The 13,085-nt window shown below is 46.5% G+C and overlaps 1 protein-coding gene across 1 annotated transcript in view; it reads left to right on the forward strand.

The window, feature by feature from the left end:
* The window catches only part of LOC146808830 (urokinase plasminogen activator surface receptor-like), a 250,196-nt gene that overhangs the window by 222,549 nt on the left and 14,562 nt on the right, over positions 1 to 13,085 (forward strand). Inside the window, exons 4-6 of the mRNA XM_085615654.1 lie at positions 1,007 to 1,123; positions 5,770 to 5,913; positions 12,612 to 12,743. Of these exons, the coding sequence (XP_085471780.1) occupies positions 1,007 to 1,123; positions 5,770 to 5,913; positions 12,612 to 12,743 (393 nt within the window). The remainder of the gene's footprint in view (positions 1 to 1,006; positions 1,124 to 5,769; positions 5,914 to 12,611; positions 12,744 to 13,085) is intronic.

Here is a 13,085-nt window from a genome sequence, read left to right on the forward strand (position 1 = left end):
GTGTTGTGATTGCATTGCGGTTTTTAAAGTGTTTTATTATACTGCCAGTCTTTCAGTGGCACTGGTGTGTGGCAGCAAGCTTCAGATTATCTGTTATTAGTGACAGACAAACAGCCTTCCTTGTTAAAAATATGAGAGAAATATAGAAGCTGTTAGTCCCAACATCAGAGCAAGACTCAGCCATGAAAACTCGCACTACTCTTCTCACACATCATAAGGACACACACACACCTTGCACTTTGTTCACTATGTGGGAAACAATTCAAAAGGGGCAGTATTCTATAGAACAGGTAGAGGGGACCAAGTGATGCAGAGAGCAGGGGCCTTCAAGGACACCTGGCGTTATCCCAGACATAGTCCAGCTCCATCAGTGGGTTGTGCAAGAGACTGCTGTGTCCAGCCTCTTTCAGGGAATCAGTTGTCTCACCTTACTTCTCAGCATGTCAGGTTAACTAGTCACTAGCTACTAGGGCTGGCACAGTTTTGTAAGGAGACATAGACAGACAGACACACACAGACAGGCAGGCAGACAGACAGTGCTTGGGGGTTTCATTCTCTATACTTTGTGGTTGCTGTAGCCCAGATGACCCTAATGTTTGCTTCCATTTTGTTGCATGTCTTCTGTACTATGTTGGTGCATAAAACTGAGCACCAGTATGTACATGTGCATTGCATTTTCTAATGGTGAGGTAGAATGCAGGAACTCATTCCTGCCGGATCACTGGCGGGGTTCTAGTTCACGGTGAGTGAGGGGTCGTGCTAGACCTGCCTGTTTGCCTGCTTTACACGACTGGTGGGTATACCTTCCTGGTATGGGCCAAGAGTGATCTACTGGGTGTGTGCATGTACCAGGCCATTGCATGTTTTCAGGGGCACATTGTGTGTTGGGTCACGTGCCTTGACTTCTCCTCTCCAGTTACTGTTCAATGAAATGACATGGATGCCTGATTGATTTGTTGAGTGTTCCACAACCCTTTGCTCAACTGGATGACCTTTCCCTCTGTAGCTGCAAAGTTCATCTCCAACGAGCTGCAGTGCAAGAGCTCCTCCACTCCAAGCAGTGTGATCTGCAGGGAGACCAACAACAACTGCATGGATGTGTCGACTCGATCAGTTAACAATGGTAAGATCCTGGCTGGGAGAAGGAGGGAGACATTGTGTGCTGGGTGGGAGGGAGCAATGCTTGGCAAAGGGCTGGAGAGGCATGTGGAAGTCCAAGGTCTGGTACTGTCCTGGGTGTCCATAAATCCAAACTGTGAACCCTCCTGATCTCTTGTAACTGTTTCTGATGTGTTCTGCACCGACCCCAGTGGGCTGCCGTAGCTTTAATAAGATATATATCCTCAAGGTGTGTAGATGTGAACTTAACAATAGCAAATCTATGCTTAATTTGACGATTTAGTAGTTGTTGATATCCTGCACTGAACCTTGATGGCCTCTAAACTTACACCATGCAGAAAAACCTGTGGTTATCTCTTAACTAGTGTTGACTTACCCTGCATTGAAACCTGTGGTTCTCTCTCGCTTAGGTCATATTGACTCACACAGAAGTGAAACCTGTGGTTCCTCTTAGCATATATTTACCCCAATGCAATGAAACCTGTGGTTTTCTAACCTCATATTGGATCACCTGGCAGTGAAACCTGTGGTTCTTTCTTAGGTCATATTGACTTATCCTGCAGTGAAACCTATGGTTCTCTCCTAGCTCATATTGACTCAACCCGCAGTGAAACCTTTGGTCCTCTTAATTTACATTGACTCATCCCCTGCAGTGAAACCTGTAGTCCTGTCATAGTTCATATTGATTCATCTTGCAGTGAAACCTGTGGTTCTCTTGTACCTCATACTGAGTCACCCTGCAGTGCAACTTGTGGCTCTCTCTTAGCTCAGACTGACTCACCCTGCGGTGCAACTTTTGGTTCTCTCTTTGCTTATATTGACTTACCCTGCAATTAAACTTGTGGTTCTCACTTAGCTCATATTGACTCACCCTGCATTAAAACCTTTGGTTCTCTCTTAGCTTATACTGACTTACCCTGCAGTGAAACTTGTGGTTCTCTCTTAGCTCAGACTGACTCACCCTGCAGTGAAACTTGTGGTTCTCTCTTAGCTCAGACTGACTCACCCTGCAGTGAAACGTGTGGTTCTCCCTTAGCTCATACTGACTCACCATGCTGCGAAACCTGAGGTTTTCTTTAAGCTCATACTAACTCACCCTGCAATGAAACTTGTGGTTCTCTCTTAGCTCAAATTGACTCACCCTGAAGTGAAACTTTTGGTTCTCTCTTGGCTCATACTGACTCACCATGCACTGACAACAGGGGACTCTCTTAGGTCATATCAACTCTTGTGCTGTGAACCATGTGGGACCTCTCAGATCATTTACTCACACTTCATTAAATACATCGACTCTCTTAGTTCCTACTGACTCATTCCAGAGTGACACTCTAGGGCATATTGCCCCCACACTGTTGCCATTGGCCGCTCTTGGCTCATTTTCACCCCAACAGTGGTAAACTGCACCCTAGTGGGCTGTTTTAACGCACATTGACTCACTCTGGAGTGGCACCCAGTGGCCTCTGCATCTTAGCATATATTGACTTACCCTGCCATCAGTGGCGTAACAACAGCCCCACGATGCTTGGGGCCCCCAAGCTTCATGGTGCCCCCTCTGGCACTGTGTAAGGGCTCCTGCCTGGGTCCGATCATGGGGGATCCCTCCATGATCTTTGAAGGGGAGCCCTCTCACGTTTTGTTATGCCACTGCCTGCAGTGACCTCTAGGGGTCTCTCTTAGCTCATACTGGATAAGCCTCTAGTACCCAAAGAAGTCTATCCTAGCTCACAGCAACACACCATGCAGTGATCAATAGCGGACTCTCTTAGCTGATTTTGACTCTGTCAGCTGATTTTGACTCACTCTGTAGTGACCTCTACTGGACTCCCTCAGCTCATCGTGATTTGCTCTTTAGGGATGCCTGCTGGGCCACATTAGCTGATATTGGGTTGCATGCAGTGAGCGCCAGTTGGCTTGCATGCATTATCCGCCAGTTGACTTGCATGCAGTGAGTGCCAGTTGGTTTGCATGCAGTATCTGCCAGTTGACTTGCATGCAGTGAGCGCCAGTTGGCTTGCATGCAGTTTCTGCCAGTTGACTTCCATGCAGTGACTGCCAGTGGGCTTGCATGCAGTGACCGGCAGTTGGCTTGCATGCAGTTACCACCAGCTGACTTGCATGCAGTGATTGCCAGTTGACTTCCATGCAGTGACTGCCAGTTAGCTTGAATGCAGTGACCGCCAGTGGGCTTGCATGCAGTGACCGCCAGTGGGCTTGCATACAGTGACTGCCAGTGGGCTTGCATGCAGTGACCGGCAGTTGGCTTGCATGCAGTGACCGCCAGTTGACTTGCATGAAGTGATCACCAGTTGGCTTGCATGCTGTGACCGCCAGTTGACTTGCATGCAGTGACTGCCAGTTGACTTACATGCAGTGACTGCCAGTTGACTTGCATGCAGTGACCGCCAGTTGGCTTGCATGCAGTGACCACCAGTTGGCTTGCATGCAGTGATCACCAGTTGGCTTGCATGCAGTGACTGCCATTTGACTTGCATGCAGTGGCTGCCAGTTGGCTTGCATACAGTGACAACCAGTTGGCTTGCATGCAGTGACCACCAGTTAGCTTGCATGTAGTCACTGCCAGTTGGCTTGCATGCAATATCCGCCAGTTGACTTGCATGCAGTGATCACCAGTTGGCTTGCATGCAGTGACCACCAGTTGACTTGCATGCAGTGACCACCAGTTGACTTGCATGCAGTGACTGCCAGTTGACTTGGATGCAGTGACCACAAGTTGGCTTGCATACAGTGACTGCCAGTTGACTTGCATGCAGTAAGCGCCAGTTGGCTTGCATGCAGTGACTGCCAGTTGACCTGCATGCAGTCACTGCCAGTTGGCTTGCATGCAGTGACTGCCAGTTGACTTGCATGCAGTGACTGCCAGTTGACTTGCATGCAGTGACTGCCAGTTGACTTGCATGCAGTGACTGCCAGTCGGCTTGCATGCAGTGATTGCCAGTTGGCTTGCATGCAGTGACCGCCAGTTGACGTGCATGTAGTGATCGCCAGTTGGTTTGCATGCAGTGACTGCCAGTAACTTGCATGCAGTGGCTGCCAGTCGGCTTGCATGCAGTGACTGCCAGTTGGCTTGCATGCAGTGACCACCAGTTGACTTGCATGTAGTGATCGCCAGTTGGTTTGCATGCAGTGACTGCCAGCTGGCTTGCATGCAGTGGCTGCCAGTTCACTTGCATGCAGTGATCACCAGTTGGCTTGCATGCAGTGACCACCAGTTGACTTGTATTCAGTGATCACCAGTTGGCTTGCATGCAGTGACTGCCAGTTGGCTTGCATGCAGTGACTGCCAGTTGACTTGCATGCAGTGACTGCCTGTTGGCTTGCATGCAGTGACAGCCAGTTGGCTTGCATGCAGTGACAGCCAGTTGGCTTGCATGCAGTGACAGCCAGTTGGCTTGCATGCAGTGACAGCCAGTTGGCTTGCATGCAGTGACTGCCAGTTGGCTTGCATGCAGTGACTGCCAGTTGGCTTGCATGCAGTGACCGCCAGTTGACTTGCATGCAGAGACTGCCAGTTGGCTTGCATGCAGTGACTGCCAGTTGGCATACATGCAGTGACCGCCAGTTGACATACATGCAGAGACCGCCACTTGGCTTGCATGCAGTGTCCGCCAGTTGGCATGCATGCAGTGACCACCAGTTGACTTGCATGCAGTGATCACCAGTTGACTTGCATGCAGTGACAGACAGTTGGCTTGCATGCAGTGACTGCCAGTTGACTTGCATGCAGTGACTGCCTGTTGGCTTGCATGCAGAGACAGCCAGTTGGCTTGCATGCAGTGACAGCCAGTTGGCTTGCATGCAGTGACAGCCAGTTGGCTTGCATGCAGTGACTGCCAGTTGGCTTGCATGCAGTGACCGCCAGTTGACTTGCATGCAGTGATCACCAGTTGGCTTGCATGCAGTGACTGCCAGTTGGCATACATGCAGTGACCGCCAGTTGATATACATGCAGTGACCGCCAGTTGACTTGCATGCAGTGATCACTAGTTGGCTTGCATGCAGTGTCCGCCAGTTGGCATGCATGCAGTGACCACCAGTTGACTTGCATGCAGTGATCACCAGTTGACTTGCATGCAGTGACAGACAGTTGGCTTGCATGCAGTGACCGCCAATTGACTTGCATTCAGTGATCACCAGTTGGCTATCTTAGCTCATTATATGACTCATAACTATCATGTAGCTGGTGTCTGACCCTGCAGTGACTCCTGGGGGTCTCTCTCTGATTATAAAGACTTACACTCTAGCGACCCATAGAGGATGCTCTCAGCTCATTGGGAATTGCTCTTTAGTGACACCTACTGGCCTGCATGAGCTGATATTCACTTGCATGCACTGGCATCCAGCTGGCTGTTGTAGCTCTTCTTCGTTCATCTCTAGCTGGGTAACTGACCCGACAGCGGCCCCACTGACTCACTCTTTAGGGACCTCTAGTGGCCCGCACTAGCTCATACTGACTTGCATGCAGGGGCCTTCATTTGATTGGCTGACCTTGGGGTGACCTCCTGGTGACCTCTCCCAGCATACACTGTTTAATTCAGACCCAGACTGCAGACACTCATGCAGTAGTGAGCTCCAGTCTAGGCCCTGCACCTACCATATCTGCAATATGATTTCTCATTTTCTTCATTTCAGGGATTGAGACCCTTACCTACACCAAGGGCTGCGGTTCGGGCGATGCTTGTGGGAAGTTCATGGCCTACGACACCGGTGTTACCCAGCAGTACTCCCTGATCAGCTGCTGCGCTGACAACAACTGCAACACTAAGTTTTCTAACGGTAGGGTGGCCTCTCATGTGGGGTAAGAAAGATGGGTTTATAGGTGCCAATTTATGTATTCTCCTGGCAGAACTGGATAGAAGTCTGGGGTTTTGTCCTTAGTTTGTCACGTTGCCAATTTATGAACTTTATGGCTAACTCTGTCTTAGGCCAATATTCTACTACAAAGATTGTTTGCAGGAATAGTCTGTGGCAAAAAGTGCTTTCATGATATTTATTTTTTCAGCGTTTTGAAAAAACACAAGGGCCGATTCACAGAACTTATCTGAGACAAAATCCTAAACTTACTACTTTTGGTATTCACAGAAGGCATTTAGTAGTAGTAAAATTAGGACTCTTAACTTTACTACTACAAAAAATGCCTTTTGTGAATACCGAAAGTCATAAAGTTAGGATTTTGTTTCAGTTTAGTAGTAGTAAAGTTAGGAATCCTAACTTTACAACTACTATATGCCTTCTGTGAATACCAAAAGTAGTAAGTTTAGGATTTTGTCTCAGATTAGTTCTGTGAATCGGCCCACAGTATTTACTTTGCTATGTAACATTGTAACAATTTTCTATTTTCAGCATCTCTGTAAATAGTTTTCTTTCTAATTTAAAAGGACAAATGTGCATACCTGTCGAGACGTTCCGCAAAAAGTTTCTAAAAATGTGCAGAAGCCACACCAATCAATTTGGCGCAACCCTGACACTAGTCGGATACCTAAAGAGTGTCTAGAGTGAAATAGTAGTGCTATTACCCAGAGTAAGGGCCCTGTCATTGAATGCATCCAGGAGGTTGGGGACTAGCGTCTAGTAGCATTAATACAAATGTGCCCCACTGTGGAGTTGAGTTGGGTGCCCTACCATCAGGCTACACTCTTGGGTTACAACTGAAGGGCCCTTGAATCCACCCCTAGTTCTCTGGAGGAGGTCCCAGCTTACTTGTTGAGAATTGCTCTACTCCATCCATTTGCTGTAAGTTCTGTGGCACTGGCCCATATATACCCAGCAGAAAAAAACAAGGGATTTTCTGATGGTTGAAAATAATACCAACTAAAATCAGCCAACTCAGCTTTTCATGCTTACAAGGTTGGCACATTGAAGTAACATTAAATTGGGCAATAGTAGCAGCGGTTTTCTTCCAGAGGATCCAGATCGTAGTCATAAAAACTAAGGGGTCGATTACGTTAAGTGTCGGGAAGCCTCCGACTTCAGGTCAGACCGTCAGAGGCTTTCCAACACTTATCACCGACCGCCTAATTACAATCTAGCCAGTCAGAATTAAAACTGGCTGACCATTCTGGCTGGATTCCGACCTCGGCCAGTCTGAGACCGGCCCTCAATCCTAATAAACAACGTTACAGCAGTTAGGATTACAATGCTCGGTTTCCCACAGGCTTTCCAAGCTGGACTTTCCGACATAGAAAGCCTGTCGGAAAGCGAGTTTGGGTCCCCCTAGCTGGGCCTCCTTCTCCTTGCAGTCTCCGCTTAAGGCCCCTGTTAATCCCTGCACCATGTGGCTGGCTGTATGAGGTGCCTGTCACGTGGTGCAGGGATAATCCCACCCCCAAATTTCTCTATGGGAGCTTGTGCTACGGCCAGTTTAAGGCAACAGCACAAGCGCCCATAGAGAAATGGGAGTATGCGACTGCACCATGTGCAGTCACATTGTAATAGTGGTGTCGGGACCGCCGACCGGAGGTCCTGCAACCGTGATGGTGACATCGTAATAAGGCCCAAATAGTCACGCCCACACGTGGGGATCTCAGAGTATTCCTAAAAACCGACATATTTGATGTATATATAGGATTGCACCCTAGTACATTACATATATGTTTGCAGTCTTTAGAAAGGCTATATAACCGGAAGGCTAAAGATCTATAGAATTTCTGGACAAAAAATATTACTGCCTTTAGGCTATGTAGCCTTTCTGTAGGCTGCAAACAGAAATGTAATGTATTGCGGTAAAATTGTGTGTGTTTGTAGTTTTATATGGTTGTTAAAAGTGCTCTGGGATGAACGCGTGGGACTATTAATTGCTTATGACTTTTGATGAGAATTCCCTTGGAAGAGAACTAGAGTTAAAGGTGAGCAACTTTTCTTTGTTTACAGAACTTAGAAGGGGCAAAGTGTGGCATGATCGCCTCTATAAAAATACGTTATCAATTTTGATATATATTTTTATCAGTTTTCTTTTTCCAACAAAACAAAACAGTTCACCATTTCACATGTAATGATTATCCGTTCCTCCGAGTAGTCTGTCAATTGGCAACAGGGCGTTTGTGTTCTGAGATAATCGGTGGGCGAGGGCACCAGTTCTTCATCTCGCTATCTTCCTTCTCTCCCCGTCATCCAGGCTTGGCCTCACCCTCCCATCATCCCCGATTAGCCCATTTGGTGATGGGACTGGCCAGGCGGCCTTGGTCTCCCAGGCCAAATTATAATAGGTTCACCTTTGTCCCCGCACGCTTTGGAATTTGCTCAGGCAGCCCCTTGCCTTGTACACCACCCTATCTGCAGCACATCGTGCCAGTTTCCCATTGTTTTTTGTGGCTTCCCCACTTGCTGCTATATCTCATTTTGCTATGCAGAAGCCCAGGGCACAGAATGAGTTGCCTTAGCAAGAGGTCTACATCTCCCAGTATACCCAGAATTAAGAATTGTGGCATAAAAGGGAGGTCAGCCTTCAGAACAGCTGCCAGCTCTCTAACTACCTCCATGCATTATGCCTGTAGGCGTGGACAAGAACACAAAACATGGATAAAGTTGCCTGCGTCCACCCCACATCGTAGTCGATGGTGAGTTTGTGCCCTTCCCATCGTTAACAATTGTGTTCTAGTGTAATATACCCTGCGAAGGACCTTCATTTGCATGAACCTTAAGCCTACTTGCATTGCCGGCTCCGGGGTGCATCAGTGCTTCCCCCCAGCCAGTGTTCTTCATGGGGCCTAGGTCTATCCCCCACCTAGTTTGTTGTGGACGGAAGTTATCTGACCCATTGTTGAGGATTGCGCAATATGTTAATGAGAGGACTTTAGAGAGTATTACATTCCCAGGATCCTACCTTCTAGGGGTCTGCTGAGCTCCATTGTTTCCCACGGTCCGTCCTCTGCGTGCAGGGCACGGTGTATTTTAATGTATTGGAAGAGGTATACGTCATGCAGGTCGTACTCGCCTGTCGCTTCGGGAAGGATCTAATCCCCCCTTCCTTCCCAGGCACTGGGCGACAAGATCCTGATCAAGTCCCAAGGGGTCTTCCTTGGCATTCCTCAGAGTTCCTTTAGAGTGTCCCCAATCCAAAGTGGGATCAACAAGGATAGTTTGTCCCTCCAACCTATAGAGGTGATGGCCTTATCCCAGGCCTCCAGGGTACTTTTTGTGGGGCTAAGCAAGTGTGCACGGTGTGCCCGTAGGTCTGGAAGTGGGATGCCCCCATTATATACATTCATTTGCAGGGTTCAAAAGGTGATGCACAGGAGGCCTCCATCCCAGAGAAGGGTGCAAAGCATGTATCCACTTTATTGAAAACAATTCTTTGGGTATCGGCTATGGGGTATTCTATAGGAATTTGGGCAGGGTAATCATCTTAAATATGGCCACTGCTCTCATAATCAAGAGGTGCACCTGCCTCCAGCAGTCGACATCATGCTGAAAGGTCTAATTGACTGCCTCCATGTTCCCTTTGAAAACCTTAATTCCAACCCCAGGGATTAGAAACATTCCCTAGTGATCACTATCTGGGAAGGGATAAGTACGTCCAGGGGCCAAGCACCCATTTGGTATAGTACTGATTTATCCAAAGCTGATTTTGTATCTTGTGTGTCTGTCAAAATTTTGGAACACTGAGAGGACTGTCGGGATCAAAACAACTGGGTTGTAAAAGTGTAGTAATATGTCATCCACGTACAGGGAAACATTTTCCATTTCTCCTGTGACTTTTGGAAAGATGGCCAAATCTCTCCTGACCCTCAGCTAGCAGGCCAGAGGCTCCAGACACAATGTGAACAGAAGCGGCGAGAGGGGACATCCCTGGGGTGTCCTTTTATTCAATCTAAACTTCTTCAAGAAGGTATCGCTCACCATTACCCTTGCCTCCGGGTTGTGGTATAAGAGTCATACCCAGAGACAGAAAGTTGGGCAAATTCCCAGCCTGGCCATGACCCGAAGGAGATAATCTCACTGTATGTAATCAAACGCCTTCGCTGCATCCAGGGATACAATTTCCAGGGGCAGTTGCATGTTCCTTTGATATTCCAGCCAACAGCAGAGATTCTGTCATATGGCCCTTTGAAGTATAAACCCTGTCTGGTCCCGATGAACTATCTTTGGGGTGACTGTCGCTAATCGGATCGCTAGTGCTTTGGCCAGGATTTTTACCTCTGGATTTAGAAGGGAGGTCAGACTGTAGGAAGAGCAGCGAGAACCAGGCTTCCCAGTTTTGGGCAGCACAACTACCGTTGCAGTGCGTAGGTCTGGGGGGAGCACCCCCGCTCTCCAGGGCCTTAGTGAAAGTTATTATCAATATTAGACTCAAAACACTATTTTTAAAATATAAGCAGAATCACCTAGAATCCTCCTCAGGGGCAACTGCAGGACTCCCTTTCCATTCTGTTCCAAGTGCTACTTTATCCATATTTCTGAGACACCCACCCCCCTCTGTTGTGATCTTTCTTCTAGATTGGTTTATTCCAACACATAAATGCTGGGTAAGCTGCTGTTTTTCTTGTGTCACACAGGTACCTCATGTGGTATATTCATTTATTTTTTTATTTTAGGGGTGTGAGCTGCAAGCATGAAGTGTAGCATTAGTTAAATGGTTTCTTATAAGTTCTGCTCAGCAATTGATAACTGTACACAGAATAATTCATTTCTAAAAAGAAACAATTTGCTCCGAACTGAAACAACTTCTGATTTCATGTTGTGAGGGGTGTTTAAAGCATTTGATACTTTATCATTTGTCAGCTATATTATCTAAAAATTCCCTAATATGTTAGGTAAGGGATGGAACTGTCGCCAAATCCCTTAGCATAATACCACACCAGAGAATTGGTACGATGAACTAATATTGGGGAGTGCAAATATCTTGCTATTGACAGCTGGACATGTATGTAGGGATATTTGTGGAGGACAAAACTAGCTTGAGAGCACTAAACATGGACGTGGGAGACCTGAAATAATAGTTTAGAATGAGGTGGTCTATCTGCGGGTAGTGAGAGATCCGTCAGATAGAGATGCGGTGTTTTCTGAAGAGACGGGTCTTCAGCACCTTTCTCAATTGTAAGAGGGTTGGGGTAGTCCGGAAGTTGACTGGGATGTTTCCGATCCTGGTAGTGTACATTTGGTTTCAGTGGCATAACTAGACGTACTACCCCTCGTGCGGCCCCTAGGTCTGCTGCCCGGGTGCAGGTAAGAGTGGTGGGGGTTGGCGGCGGACAACTTGTTCTCGGGGTCGGGTGGATGGTGGTAGTCAATGGACACGACTACCGCCGCCCTCAAAAACGGTGCCACCGAGGGCGGACCACACCCCGCAGCCCCCAACTACACCACCGTTGGTTTCATTTTTTAGCAGATTTTTGATTCCAGCCTGGCCACACCCTGCAATAGTCCACCAAAATAAATGACATATCTAATTTAAATATGGAAAAAAAGAAAAATGCTACAGCATTAATAACCAGATTTTAAATTATATCCTTAATTGATTTTAATATATTAAATTGAATAAAACATATTTTGCTTAAGTTTAAGTTAAAAAATCAATTCCCATCTAAAGTAAAATAAAGTTTTCACGTTGCATTACTAATTATGAAAAGTGGTGTATGGAATTAGTTTAACGTAATTTAATTTTATTAAAATGTAATGTCATATTATTTTAAAATTCAAGAAAGGTTATTAAAATATTTTATTATGAAATTATGAACGTTGTATTGTTATAAATCTTTTACATTAAATTGAAAGTATTTATATGTTTAACTATTTTACATTATTTTATTTTATTTAGTATTATTTCCTACTGGGTTTTATTTGAAGTCCCTCACTCCATGGGAGGGTGTTGCAGTATCAGTGGTTGTCCACTTGGGGTGCTGGACTTTCTTCAGTTCTGAGCTGGAATAATCTACTTCTCTTTTGGGTCCCTTTTTGGCTGCAATGACTGCACTGTCTGAATAGCAATGTGCTTACTCCTTAGTGGATGGGTGCAAGCTCCCCCTTAACCCCCTCTCACAGCCTTCTTATACCGCTCCTTAATCCTTCCTAAGCTCCTCCCCATTTAGCGTACGTTTTCCTCATTTTCCAGCCAATCCCCTCTGTCCCTCACACATTTAGTACTAAAATATATACTTACGTATGAAGAGACGCTACCAGTCTGGTTTGAGATCTCCACATAGAAAACGATAGAAGAGGCGTAACCCCTGCATGTAAGTTTGTGAATAGCATTATGTAGTACCGTTGTAGTACTATTGGGGTATACAAAGCATATTACAAAATGCAGTAATGAATAGGGCCCAGGATGTTGTCCCAGTTTAAAAGATGGAATTGCTTCTGCCTTGAAATCAGGCCAAGCTACTGCTTTGTCTACAGTTTCCACAGTGTAAATGTGGCACTTTGGTTAATAAATGTTTTTATTTTAAGTCATTAAATGGCGCGGTTGTATTAGCTAGGATAGACGTCGACATCGCAGCACTTCTGCCTGGTCTGACATTTCTCCTTTCTCCTTTCAGCGACCAAGCCCCCGTACCACAACGGCATCACATGCTGGGGCTGCAATGAGACGGGCAGGAATGAGTGTGCTCTTGAGAACCAGTCAGTGGTTAGATGCAATGGCAGCTTGGCTCGCTGCTTTCAGATGTTCGGTAAGTCTGCGGCGACGTGGCTGCTCATCGCTCAGTTGGCCAGACCATAGCTTTGGGGTCTGGACGAAGGGTGGCCACCCATCGCTTGTTCATTTTTTGATATTGTGGTTGGGCTTGGAGCTGGTAGTTGAATAAGAGTTTGCACACTATCCATTTTTAACATGGCAAGTCCCCCTTTGTTTAGCTAAATCATGTAATAATATTTTAGACTACTTTAAAATACCTTTGAAGTGATGTATTCTTCATTTATTATTATTATACATTTGTAAAGCGCAACTATCACCCAACGTGCCTCTTGGCGCTAGTAGCTTTGGCTGTTTTGCTGTTGTGGGTTTAGATTTC

Source organism: Triturus cristatus, chromosome 7 (genome assembly GCF_964204655.1).
Source record: "Triturus cristatus chromosome 7, aTriCri1.1, whole genome shotgun sequence".
NCBI lineage: Eukaryota > Metazoa > Chordata > Amphibia > Caudata > Salamandridae > Triturus > Triturus cristatus.